Below are 14,034 nucleotides of genomic sequence, written 5' to 3'. Positions count from 1 at the left end.
GGCACTTAGGTGGCTAATTATGACAACTTAAGGGCCTCATGTGGACCTGTCACCATACGGCCTGCACAACAGGTGAAACTGTGGACCGCTTGTGACCTTGGGGGAGCCAGTGGTGGTGGTGGTGGTGGGGTCCCTTGATCAAATGCAGTCAGTGCCTGATCGAGGGACTGGACATCAGGAAAGGGTGGGGGGGTGGGGGGGGAGTTCCCCACAGAGAGCCAACCCCTGCCCTTGCTGCTGACTTCCCTCTCTCTGCGATCCCCACCCCGTGAAACATCAACCCCACCACCTGCCCCACCCACAATACTTATCTGTTGCCTGGATCCTCCGTGCTCATGGGATTCCGGGGAGGGTGTTCTTCTGGCCCCTGCCAGGGCCTCCTTGGTGGTGCTGCTGAGTACAAGAGCTGATTGGCCGGCAGCTCTCACTAAGTGGGACTTTCGCCCCCAGGGACTTGATTCCAAGGGATGGCTGACCAGTGGCCTTGCCACTGACTAACTGGCTTGTGGCCGAACTTCTCGAAAAGAGGCACCATGGGTCTCTCGCCAGCTCTCCAGCCAGCAGGTGATACACCCAATGCCACAATAAGATTCTGCCCACAGTACTTGCCTAAGCTTTCAAGGGTATTGAATCTAAGCCTGAAAATTAAATGAACAATTTTACACCAGCCCTTGGAACCTGTTTCAGAATTACGTAGCTTGATTCATACCTCTAAAAAGGTGGTGACAGGATCCTTGATATTAAACCCTGAATGATGGACAGGAGTGGAGACTAAAAAGTGAAGTATGCATACTGCTATCCATACGATCAGCAGGCAATCCTGCCATTGACTCGGTCTTAAATCCTGGGGCAGGGTAATTTGCATAAAAGGGGTGAGTGCTGACGCCAAAGAGGTGAAACTGTGAGATCTCTGGCAGGGGGTGTACCTATCATTGGAATTTTAGATTTATTTTCTTTATTCTTTCATAGGGTGTGAGCGTCATTGGCCAGCATTTGTTGCCCATCCCTAATCGCCCATGAATTGAGTGGCTTGCTAGGCCATTTTCAAAGGGCAGTTAAGAGTCAACCATATTGCTGTGGGTCTGGAGTCACATGTAGGCCAGACCAGGTAAGAATGGCAGGTTTCCTTCCCTAAAGGACATTAGTGAACCAGATAGTTTTTTTTTTTACAACAATCGAAGATAGTTTCATGGTCACTAGCTTTATATTCCAGATTTATTAACTGAATTCAAAATCTGCCAGCTGCGTGATGGGCTTTGAACCCAGGTCTCCAGAGCATTAGTTGGGTCTCTGGATTGCCAGTCACTACATTACCACTTTGCCATTGTCTCGTCAGGTGCCAGGAAAGGATATTAGTTTTCTGAAAGCAATTAACTTTTTGGCAACTTTTAATTTCTTAAATCCTAAAAAGAAACAGAAAGTGCTGGGAAAACTCAGCAGGTCCGGCAGCATCTGTGAACAGAGAAACCAGGTTAACATTTCGCGTTCGTGCGACTCTTCTTCAGAACTGAAGAGACATAGAGGTGTGATTGTTTTTATGCTGTTGAAAAAAGGGGTAGAGTCAGGTGAAGTGAAAGGGAAGTTCAGAGATAATTTAGAGGGCAGGGGGAGATTAAATGACGAAGAGATCACGGAACAAAAGGCAACGAGTGGTAACAGTGCCAGTAAAGGAACAAAGCATTTATCTTTATTTGATTGACTCCCTCTGGCAGGGAGTTTCTGTTAACCAGGTTTCCTAACAGCAGCTGTAAAGTTCTAAATCAGAGTCTAACAGTTAATTCAAATTGTAGCTTGAGAAATACTTGTCAGAGATATCCCACTTGTACCAAATTCCTGGTTCACAAGGCACTCTGTTCTCGCATCACTCTGTGAGGTAGCAAAACCTGCCCTTTTCAAGTCCTACCAACAACCAATTCTTTAAAGCTCCACTTTTAACTGTTATCCATCTATTAACTTCCTTGAAATTGTTATCTTCCCATATCTCAAAGAGAACTCCACCACTCCCACTGTTACATCCTAGATGCTCGGTTTCCTCTTTTCTGCCAAACACTTCTTGCCCTGCAATGCTTGAGTAACTGGCAACAATCCCAGCAAAGCTCTAAATAAGCCATCCTACATTGTTATTTCATGTTTATGTCCTTACAGTGTTGAAATCAAGAGTCACTGCATTGTTCCCAGCTCTCACTTATCCTACCCAAAGAGTTTATCTTCTTCAGTACTTCTTTCCTTCTGCCATCATTAGGTTTTTAAACACACAGGTTTGGCCAAATTGTGACTTGTAGATTTGCTTGGTCTTCTCTTTTAATGATTTCTAACTTGGCATGGGATGCCACAATAAAAAAACACTACTTTTAACCAGGATATAAAAGAAATATTTTACCTGATGGTTAGAATTGAGATTTAGCAGTCGCCAAGACTTGTACATCAGATCAGAGAAGTGAAATAGAACACGCAACCTATCTGTAAGGACTTCTGGGCTGCACTCTTTAAGCACATTGTATTGCGGAGGTACCATCTGTGGTATACCGAGTTGAACAGGAATTGTGCTACCTACGATTTAAAAACAAACAAGGTAAATTACTGCTCTAAATTCAAAGATAATAGAGCTTAGTTCTTACCAATTGTAAAATTCAGCTGCTCTTGTACATATTATGTGGAAAAATTTGAATTTAGAGTTTCAGGACAACGGGTGGAATTTGATATGTGTAACAAGGTCTCACCCACCTGTTGGGGAACTGATGGGAACCCTGTGTTGGTTGTCTCTGGGAGGTCTGACAGAAATAGCAGGCAATCAAACATTCACCTGGACAATGTTGAGCCTTCCACATAATCAAGCCCTCAGAAGGGTGGTTATCCCAACCCCTCCCCCAAAAGCTGCTTCCCAATCATAGACCGATCTCCAGTACAGGTAGCATCATCGGGAGCCGTGGCTACTGTGGGTTCAACACTAGAGCCTACCTTAAGGATCGCTGCTGGATCCCGAGGTAGAATTAAGTGTGAACGGAATGGGGTTTTCCAAGGAGGGGAGAGGAGGGGGCTCAGAAGTGAGGCCAGCGTGGTGGCTTTCAGTGGGCCACCCTGCCTTCATGATGCTAGGTTCCTTGATTGGGCACAGAATGCTTGCGAATGAGGGATCTCCACTACTAGGCTGCAGGCAAACTAGACAGGCCTCCCCGCATGTTGAGTCCCCCAACCGTAGGTTGAATACCAGCAGCAGTGGTATGAGGCCCTAAGTGGCCCTTAATTGGTTACTTAAGAGCCTCACTTGACCTCTGGGCAGGAAGCCTGCCCTTCATCTTTTCCATCTTGAGTTTGATCGGGAGTTGCAAGGTGGAGGTGGGGGAAGAGACGGGAAGGCAGCAGGATCTCACCCCACACTCTCCCACAAGGTCAAAAGGCCCTTCTGCCCAATCAAATTGCCCCCCTCTGGCCTCTGAACTCACCTCAGTGGGGTGGCGTTAATTCTGACCAAAGTTTCCAAGTCAAAATCACTCTATAAATTCAGTACTCATAATGTTTCAAAAATATCAGGTCACCTATCATTTTAAAAGAGTTACAGTCTTTGCTATAAACACTGGTTTTAACAATTTATTAATGTTTTCATTGTGTGCTCTCTACATCACAGGAACTTCAAAATGTGGCACCACTTATGAAACAACTTCAGCTACACAACAGTAACAAACATCCCAAAAAGTCTGCCTAACCTCAGCAGACATTAATTTAAAATAAAATATTTTCAGATTGTAGACAACACCAGCAAGGGTGCATTTATTGCCTAACCCTAATGGCTCTTCTTCAGTAATGTGCTTACTATCAGCCCAGGTTAAGCATTAAAGTTGCAGTGAGGTGCTCAAAGTAAAGATATATTTGTGAGTGTGAGTTTGTGAGAGAGAGAGAGAAAGTGGGAGAGATCTCAGAGATAAAAAGAACATATTTAAAGCTAGAGTTCATTCAATTTTAATTTAATGAGAGCCAATTAGCCTTGCAGTTAAAAGTTGTTATAACAAGCATACATCAGAACCATTTATGATATTTGACAGCTTCCAGTTCTTTGCAATAGTTCATAAATACCTATAAATCACAAACTAATCCTACAGAAATTCTAAATGCTTTTGTTGCAGTTTCATTAATTGTGTTACAAGATTAGTATGGAAGGTCACCTGGAGTTGAAGGTGAAAGAGGCGGGGTGGTCCATGCAGCACTGTGACATCGACCCGCTGAAATCTGACGAATATTCTTCCCTTGAAGTGTAGCAATCAATGTTGGCTCCTTTACTTGGTTGGTATGGCTTAGACCAAGCTGCATAAAGGAAATTAAAAATTTGTGGCACTAACTCACAATATAGCTACACAGACACTAGACAAGTGAGGACATTTTACAACGTGTTAAACAAGGCTTTGGCTTAAAATAAAAATCTAAATGCTAGAAATGTAAAGAAAATAAGAAGAATACAACCCAGAGTACATCTTATTTGCCTTCTACTATTCTGGTAGTCATATTGATTTATCTGCTGTGGATTGCTAATGTTTACTTCCAGGTTTGCAGTGTCCATAAACCTCTATTTATTTAACATTCCATTAATTCAACAGTACACAAAAATGTTCAGTGAGTTTTAAGCAAGTTATATAGTTAGGTGAGCTCTTTATCATTCTTGGAATTGAAAATGTATTTAATATACTACCTAAATAATCTCAGGTTACTTACTAAAGGAGACGTTGGCAAAAGAAAAACATGTTAAGCTACTGTTAATGTTATTGATGTCATGTGGCTGAGTAATTCCCCTTCCCCTTCCTTCGCCATTGAAAACATCTTTTTTTTCTTGTGGAACTTGGGAGAAAGGTAGAAGGAAAGGTCAGTCATTTGCTCCCAGGAAAACTAAAGCAACATCTATTAAAATATATTAAATTAATGATCGCCAACATGTCCTTTTCAGCTGGGGTCACTGGGGAGTGGTGAGCAGTAGGAGCCCTGGATGGTTTTTCATTGCAGAGGTGTGGGGCCAGTTGTAGTGCTCCAACTGCTGCACCACTGAGAACAGCCAACTCAACATAGAAAAAGAATCAAATCTAGAATTTCTGGTTGGGTGTGGTTTGGTATAATGAACAGTGCACCAAAGCACAGGCCAGATGAGCAAATGTGCAGCATTTGGTTTAATTAAAACATAATAAGCTGTCAAATTAAAGGAAGAATTTTTGTGTATTAATTAATTATATTATACTTATATTATACCTTATAGATGTCATACCTGGCCTTCAGCATTGCATCCCCAGGCGAACATATCCCCTGTAGAACACAAAGCAAGTGTATGCTCTGATCCCACTGCAATATCTTCAACAAACATTGCTTCCAGTGCGGGAACTTGCTGTGGACGATTATGATTACGCAGCATTGAATCCGGCAAACCTATAAGACGCTCTAAAGGTAAAAACGAAAACATAGTGTTCTGAAAAATCTTCTGAGGTGACTTGATAGTTTTAAACTTGAAACCAGTTGGTTATGAATTTGTGTTTGGCTTCAGAAAGAGTGAGCTAGGGCTTCAAGATTTTTAATTTGGCATAAAAGGAAAAGGAGGGGAGACTCTGGTTGGGCAGAGCTGAAAGAATGGGCAGAACTTAAAGGTCATGGAAGTGGGCCCATCTACTGGCTGGAAAGCCAGTGGCAACACAGCTGCAACCATTTCCGGGAGCACTGGCGCGATTAAAAGTCAGTCAGGCAGTCTGCTGCCTGTCGTTGGCTCCTGCAGGGTGGCTGTCCCACCACTAAGAGCTGCTGGCAACTCTTGCGTACCATCAGCACCACCAGGAACAGTAGTCACTGCTGTTACTGCAGAAGGCCCCAGGAGAAGGATCATTGCTGGAGCCCCGTTAAGTGTGGCTGGCTCACTGGGGCCAGTCAGGTAGGCCCAGAGAGGTGGGCTGGTGTAAAGGGCTGGGAGATAGAGGTTGGTGGTCTTCTTGTGGGGGCAGCCCTTGCCAAGGGCAGGTCCCTCCTTTGGACACAGGATGCCCAAATAGGAGGACCCTCTCCATCAGGCTTCAAGCATGCCCACCAAGTTATACCAGGCAATTTGTCCACATGGTATTCAGAATTGGCTTCACTACTGATCTACATAATGTCAGTATAACTTTTTTTTCTGAATTATAGTCCAATGCTTTCCAGTTGCACCACAGTGCTGATATATCTCATTGATAACTGTCTTAGATGATATCAAGTGGCTTCAGAGTATAATGCATCACCCCTAAAAACCTCTGTAAATGTATGGCCTAAATGTCCTATCAATATTTTATTAAATACAATAACATGACTGATAAGATAGGAAGATACCTTGTCCAAAAGTGTATACATGCCCATCCTTTGTCAGTACAACAGAAAACTGGGTTCCACAAGCTACTTTCTTCACTCCTTTATTGCAAAGGCTTTCAATTTTCTGTGTGGTAAAATCACAGGTTTTAAAAAAATAAAGACTTTTGTTTATATAGCACCTTCTACAAACTCAATATGTCCCAAAGAACTTTACAACCAATAAAGTATTTTTTGAAGTGCAGTCAATGCTGTAATGCAGGAAATGTGGTAACCAATTTGTCCCCAATAACACTCAGCAATATAATAATAACCAGATAATCCTTTTTGTGATGTTGATTGAGGAATTGTGATGTTGGAGAGAATGCATCTTGAATGATGAGGCTGCATCTCGAATACTATGTCTAGTTTTGTTCTCTTTGTTTATGGAAGGATGTAAATACGTTGAAGGCGGTTCAGAGGAGGTTTACTAGACTGATACCTGGAATGAGTGGGTTGTCTTATGAGGATAGGTTGAACAGGCTGGGCTTGTTTCCACTGGAGTTTAGAAGAGTGAAAGGTGACTTGATTGAAGTATATAAGATCCTGAATGGTCTTGACAAGGTGGACATGGAAAGGATTTTTCCTCTTGTTGGTGAGTCCAGAACTAGGGGGCACTGTTATAAAATTATGGGTTGCCCTTATAGGACAAAGATGAGGAGAATTTCTTTCTCTCAGAGGGTTGTGAGACTTTGGAACTCTGCCTCAGAAGGTGGCGGAGGAGGGTCATTGAATATTTTTAAGGAAGAGGTACATAGATTCTTGTTAGGCAAGGCAATCAAAGGTTAACGGGGGTAGATGAGAGTGTGGAACTCAAACACAAACAGATCAGCCATGATCTTATTAAATGGCGGAGCAGGCTCAAGGTGCTGAATGGCCTACCTCTGCTCCTATTTCGTATGTTCATATATTCAAACAAATATTGGCCAGGATAACTCCCCTGCTATTCTTTAACATATGGGAGTTTTATATCTACCCGAGAGGGCAACCTCTCTCATGCGGAAGACAGCATTCTCTCGGTAATGTAGAGGAGTGTCAGCCTAGATTTCTGCGCTCAACCTCTTGAACACATAACCTTCTGACTCAGAGGCAAGAGTGCTACCAACTTTGCCATGACTGACACCAGTCATAATTGAAGATTAAATTTCCTAGCACAGTAAGAATTAAAAACTAATTATGTTCTCAATTTAAGCAAGACTCCCCAGTTTTCCACGCTCTGTAAATGTTCGAGACTAACATAAAGACAAGATTTTAAAAACTGACATGATAACCTAAAATCCCCAATACATTTTTTTTATTCGGCCATGGGATGTGGCGTCACTGGCTAGGCCAGCAATTATTGCCCATCCCTAATTGCCCTTGTTCAGACGGCATTTAAGAGTCAACCACATTGCTGTGGGTCTGGAGTCACATGTAGGCCAGATCAGATAAGGAAGGCAGATTTCCTTCCCTAAAGGATATTAGAACCAGATGGATTTTTATGACAAACGGCAATGGTTTCATGGTCATTATTGGCCTTTTAATTCCAGATTTTTATTGAACTCAAATTTCACCATCTGCCAATCTGCAGATTTGAAGCCAGGTACCCTTGTCTCTGGAATTCTAGTCCAGCGATAACACCATTATGCCAGCATCTCCCCTAAAGCATGACACACAATTTAAAGAGGATCTGAACCACGGTATTCAGCATGACACATAGGCAACGGTGTTAAGTTACAATTCAATTTGTGAACGGTGACTTCATTCAAATCAAGCAATAAAAGTTACCAAATAATCCACACAACCAGTTTTTCATGACCAGAGGTAAAATAAGTGAATAGTTTATTATTATGGTACACTACAGGTATAGTACTTGGAAGGGAAATTTGAGCAAATATGGACAACTCTTTGCTTCCAACTACTGATGCAAATTTTCATTCCCCATTTTGAGCTTTTTTTTTGTTTGCTATATTAATAAATCACAGCCGGATGTACACTACAACCTTGCAGACTGTTGTGTAATTCCTATCGAGACGCAGCTTACAGACAATCAACAAACCAATGCCAAAACTAACCCTAACCCCACTCTAAAACACTACCAGGCAAGCTTTAAATACTGGATTTATATTGCAAACAGTGGTAACAGTTATGCCAGAGGAAAGGAAACAATCAATTCATTACTACTATTGGATGCTACATCACACAAAAATATCCAAGAAAAGATAAATAAATGAAAAATATTCCAAAATTCGACTAAATATATTGTAAATAGTTTATTGTGAATACATAAGCTGGTGTTCGTCCTACAAACTTAAACAAGAAATAGGTAGTATACATGTCCTTTATGTGGTCACTAAGATATGGCTTATATTCTCACCTGGGGACAGCATTTAACAGTACAAGCTCCTAATCCCAGTTTGCCATAGTCTCCATCACCGAACGACCAGACTATCATTCCATCCGATGAGACAACAAGAGTGTGATTCAATCCACAGGCCACCTGAGGAAATAAAGGAAATTGTTAACACAACAACAAAAATACCTGGAAAAACTCAGCATGTCTGACAGCATCTGTGGAGAGGGATACAGTTGACATTTTGAGTCCGTATGACCCTTCATCAGAACTAAGACATATAGAAATGAGATGAAAGCTGGTAGAGGGGTTTGGGGCAGGTAGAGCTCGATAGGGGGCCAGTGAGAGGTGGAGGCCAAGAAGAGACTGCCAAAGATGTCATAGACAAAAGGACAAAGGGGTGTTGATGGTGGTGATATTATCTAAAGGATGTGCTAATGGGAACATTAAGGCTAGCAGCAGGACAAGCTAATGGCAGATGGCCCTAGTGGGGATGGGGTGGGGGGAAGGGATCGAAATGGGCTAAAAGGTGGAGATAAAACAATAAATCGAAATAAATTTAAAAACAGGAGGGAAAAGAAAAAAAATATATTTGTAAAAAAAATGATAAATTATTGGAAAAAAGGGGATCAGAAAGGGGGTGGGGATGGAGGAGAGAGTTCATGATCTGAAATCGTTGAGGTAAATATTAAGTCCGGAAGACTGTAAAGTGCCTAGTCGGAAGATGAGGTGCTGTTCCTCCAGTTTGCGTTGAGCTTCACTGGAACATTGCAGCAGGCCAAGGACGGACACGTGGGCATGAGAGCAGGGTGGTGTGTTGAAATGGCAAGCAACAGGGAGGTCTGGGTCATGCTTGCGGATAGACTGCAGGTGTTCCGCAAAGCGGTCACCCAGTCTGTGTTTGGTCTCTCCAATGTAGAGGAGACTGCATTGGGAACAGTGAATGCAGTAGACGAAATTGAGGGAATTGCAAGTGAAGCACTCCTTCACTTGAAAAGAGTGTTTGGGCCCTTGGATGGTGAGGAGGGGGGAAGTAAAAGGGCAGGTGTTGCACCTTCTGCGGTTGCATGGGAAGGTGCCATGGAAGGGGGGTTGAGGTGTAGGATGTGATGGAGGAGTGGACCAGGGTGTCCCAGGGGGAATGATCCCTGCAGAATGCCACCGGGGGGGGGTGAAGGAAAGATGTGTTTGGTGGTGGCATCATGCTGGAGTTGGCAGAAATGGCGGAGGATGATCCTTTGAATGCGGAGGCTGGTGAGGTGATATGTGAGGACAAGGGGGACCCTATCATGGTTCTGGGAGGGAGAGGAATCTCTAATCCTGTTCCATAACATTTATACGGGAATAGTTCATGAATGGATAATTAATGCAGCCAGCAATCAAACCATTATACAATGTTTCTCTTGCTCTTCAACAACCCTCGAAGTGTTCAGTCATACATGACCTTAGTGAAAATTAAATATTTGGCACTGAATATATGGGAATGAATTATGTTCTGTAATTATCCTAGGAAACATAAGAACAGAACTAGGCCAGTCAACCACCCAACCACCATTTAATTAGATTATTAACCCTGTACACCTGCCTTTATAATTATAGAATAGAGGCCAGAGCTTTTTCCTCGTGCATGCTTGGTGGGAGCGGGCAGTCAGGGAGCCAACCGTCACCCGCGATCAGCTCCGCGCTGAGATTTCACGCGGGCGGGCCAATCAATGCTCGCCCTGCATGGACTGCAAGCGGCAGCTCTGAGCGCTACCTGTGTGGGAAAAGGGAGAGCCGGGCCTCGTGCGCAGTTCACGCACACGCGTGAAAGGGCATTTCAATTTCTCTGAGGCACGGAGCTGCCTCAGGGAGATTGAAGCACTTTATAAAAAAATGAATAAATGCAATAAAAAAATGAAACATGTCCCAAATCACATGACTGTTTGACATGAGATGGGATATGTTTTTAAATTCAAAATTAAGTTTTTATTTAATTTGTATTAACTTTATGAAACCTCATCCCGCTTATGGATAAGGTTGAGGCTTCCTGGATACAATAAATCAGATGGGATCTGACCAAGGCTGATGTTTTAAAGAAAGACAAAGAAATTGTATAGTTTGTGACAGTCTCACCACTCTTATGAAATTCTTGACCAGTGACTTCTGCTGACAGAAGCCTGGGATTGGGTATAAGTAGCAAGTGCCCCCTCCTTCGTTCACCTGCATTCAATGTCCAAATGTGGGGAAAGTGCAGCTCAAGATTTTGATGCCTTACAATGGTCATAAAATCACCAAGGCTCCTTTGACAGCCCCTCCAAACCAGTGCCCTCTGCCACCTAGAAGGACAAGGCAGCAGATACATTGGAACACTGCCAGCTGCAAGTTCCCTTCCAAGTCACACACCATCCTGACTTGGAACTACACTTTCATTCCTCCACTGTTGCTGGGTCAAAATCCTGGAACTATCTCCCTAATAGCACTGTGGATGTACCTACATCATATAGACTGCAGCAGTTCAAGAAGGCAGCTCACCACCATCTTCTCAAGGGCAATTAGGGATGGGCAATAATTGCTGGCCTAGCCAGTTACACCCACATCCCATAAATTAATTTAAAAAACTATTATTCCAAGTGGACCACACACCCCCATAATCCAGAGCACACCTTTTAATGTGCAATATCTGGTTAAGTGATAGCATGATTTGGTGGTCATAACAGAGAACCCACACTCCATAAACCATTGCTCTTTCACTTCTATTTACATAAATTGGACTGAAAAGTATTGGTGGAGGGGAGTGGGGTGGGGATTGGTGGAGAAGGAGTGAGTTTTGAGTTTATGAGAAAGGGATATTCAGCTGTCGAATAAAGGGACCATCCTAAGTGGAACATCTACCTGTTCAATTGGGCGGAAGGTGCCCATGAATCTTGTTTTAGCTAAGCCCCAGGCTGTGAAAATGGAATGGCACCTGGTTATATGGTTACTATTTGGGGGAAAATTTTCTCTCCATTGGGGGTGGTTGGGTGGGAGTGGGTGGGTGCAGAGCCGATGGCTGCCCGCAATTGGCTGCGCACCGCCATTTTATGTGGATGGGCCAATTAAGGCCCGCCCAGTGTGACGCACACCCGGAAGCACTGGGCGCTCCCTGTGTGGGAAGGGGAGGAGGCTGAGTCAGGGCCTGTGCTCTTTCGCGCAAAGGAGCGCAGAAATCTCCCTGAGGCACAGAGCTGCCTCAGGGAGATTATTAAAATTTTAGAAAATCAAACTAAAGAGAAAAATTTTTTTTTGAGACATGTTCCCTCATGTGACAGTGTCACATGAGCGAGGACATGTCAATAAACTTTAATAAAAAAATTTATTTAATCTATAAAGCCCTCATGAAACCTCATCCCGCCCGTGGATGAGGTTTCATGATAAATGCAAAGGCTGCTTGGGCTCTTTGCCTGCCCACCAACTTTAAGGTGATAACTTTAATTAGTTTTTAAATGGCTTTAAAAGGCCTTTGACAGTCCGGCGGGAATGCAGCTGACTCCGCTGTGTGCCCGCCGAACTGAAGATCTGAATGCACATGGCGTCATCGGAACGCACGATCGATGTCACCTTGCATTAGCGAGTGGGGCCTGCCCCCGCATACTGACCCGAAGATTCTGGCCTTGCTGTCTATTTTGTCTTGTAGTAGCACTTTCATGTTAGAAAGTCCTGGGGTAGAATCTTCGGCTTGGTGAGCAGGGACGGGGCCCGCTTACCAAGGCATAAAAGGGCGCAGGGAGATGTTGGGTGTGCAATCCAATGCCACCGCACGTCATTCAGATTTTCAGTTCGGCAGGCGGGCAGCCGACTTGGCTGCACGCCCACCGAACTGTCAAAGGCCTATTAAGGCCATTTAACAATCAATTAAATCACTGACCTGAGCTGACCGTCCTACCTTAATGTTGGCAGGCAGGCAAAGAGCCCAGGCAGCCTTAGCATTTTTCATGGAACCTCATCCAGGGGCGGAATGAGGTTTCACGGACCTTTTTAAAGTGTTGGGAAAATTTTATTAACATTAATGGACATGTTGCAGCTCAGTTTCACATGAGGGGACACATCCTTAAAATTTTTTTCTCCCTTTAATCAATGTGCCTCAGGGAGATTTCTGCGCTCTTACGCACGCATGCACAAAACAGCGCATTCCCCGACTCAGGCAATACCCGGCACGCATCACGCTGGGCGGGCCTTAATTGGCCTACCCACATAAAATGGCGGTGCCCAGCTGATCGGGGGCGCTGATCGGCTGCGTGCGCGCCCACCCCTGCACAACCCCCTAACGGGGAGAAAATTCTGCCCCCGGGTTCAAGCTGTGCTCCAGACACTTGAGCACAATAATCTAGGCTGGCACTCCAGTGCAGAAATTGAGGGAGTGCTACATTGCCAGAAATTATGTGAAATGGAGGCTTCATGAGCCCAGTCAGCTCGACAAAAGATCCCACGGCACTATTTAATGAACACCAGAGGAGTTGAAATCTTGAAATAATAATGGTATTATATTCAAGAAACACATTTGTGGCCCAAGGGTTGAATTGTAGTGTAGCTTACATCGAAAAAAAATATGCTAAGTAATCAGGCTAAAAATATGCAAGCATGTAGCAACAAAAATAGACAAACAAATTCAGTGAGTAACAGGGAAACGGTGCGTGGATATTAAAAGGATAAAACTGAATACGTATAAATTTTGTAAATTAAGTACATTAAGGACCTGAATCATGCAAGTTCAGCCTTTCTTTACCACTCCAACCATTAGAACATGCATTTACTTTCCTTTAAATTATAAAAATAAATGCCAAGACACTGCAAAGGTCTAAGGAAAAGAAGTGAACATTAAACCAAAAAAGGAACTATTTACAGGGCTGATCAAAACCTTGCTAAGGTGTGTTTTAAGGAGGATCTTGAAAAGAAAGGAGGGTGAGAAGATTTAAGGAATGAATCTCAGAGCATGTAATATCAACTATTCCAGTCATCTTGCAAAAACATGTAAGTTGAATATAGGTCACATGACTGAAGGCAGGATAAATTTTTCTACTTGACAAATAGTGATCGACAATCTCTGTATCACAGGTTCCATCACAATGTTTAAAAACAAAGCACTTCTTTTTGCACCAAAGTGATACTTTTCATTTGTGTTTTATATTCAATTTTTTTGATCAAACAAGTTCCAGTTATCAGTACCTGTCCTATTGAATAATCCTCCAGTGCAGTAACCTTTTCAGGTAGCATTTTGTTAGATGTGCTCCTGAGACCCAACCTTCCATAATCTCCACTCCCGAATGTGAAGAGTTTTCCATCAACTGTTACCACAGCCGAATGTTTAAATCCACAGGAGAGCTGTCCAAACAGAAGGAAAGATC

General features: G+C 43.3%; 1 protein-coding gene across 10 annotated transcripts in view; it reads right to left on the bottom strand.

Moving 5' to 3' along the window:
- Positions 1 to 14,034, bottom strand: part of LOC121285080 (probable E3 ubiquitin-protein ligase HERC1) — a 436,191-nt gene that overhangs the window by 52,224 nt on the left and 369,933 nt on the right. For all 10 annotated transcript variants that reach the window (XM_041201223.1, XM_041201218.1, XM_041201210.1 and 7 more), the window contains 6 exons: positions 13,856 to 14,011; positions 8,696 to 8,818; positions 6,325 to 6,427; positions 5,246 to 5,415; positions 4,161 to 4,299; positions 2,381 to 2,550 (listed from right to left, as the gene is read on the bottom strand). In XM_041201223.1, coding sequence (XP_041057157.1) covers positions 2,381 to 2,550; positions 4,161 to 4,299; positions 5,246 to 5,415; positions 6,325 to 6,427; positions 8,696 to 8,818; positions 13,856 to 14,011 — 861 coding nt within the window. The remainder of the gene's footprint in view (positions 1 to 2,380; positions 2,551 to 4,160; positions 4,300 to 5,245; positions 5,416 to 6,324; positions 6,428 to 8,695; positions 8,819 to 13,855; positions 14,012 to 14,034) is intronic.

The sequence above is a fragment of the Carcharodon carcharias genome, chromosome 1 (assembly GCF_017639515.1).
Source record: "Carcharodon carcharias isolate sCarCar2 chromosome 1, sCarCar2.pri, whole genome shotgun sequence".
Lineage (NCBI taxonomy): Eukaryota > Metazoa > Chordata > Chondrichthyes > Lamniformes > Lamnidae > Carcharodon > Carcharodon carcharias.
Note: the sequence above shows the minus strand (reverse complement) of the source record. Positions and strands in the feature narration are given on the sequence as shown.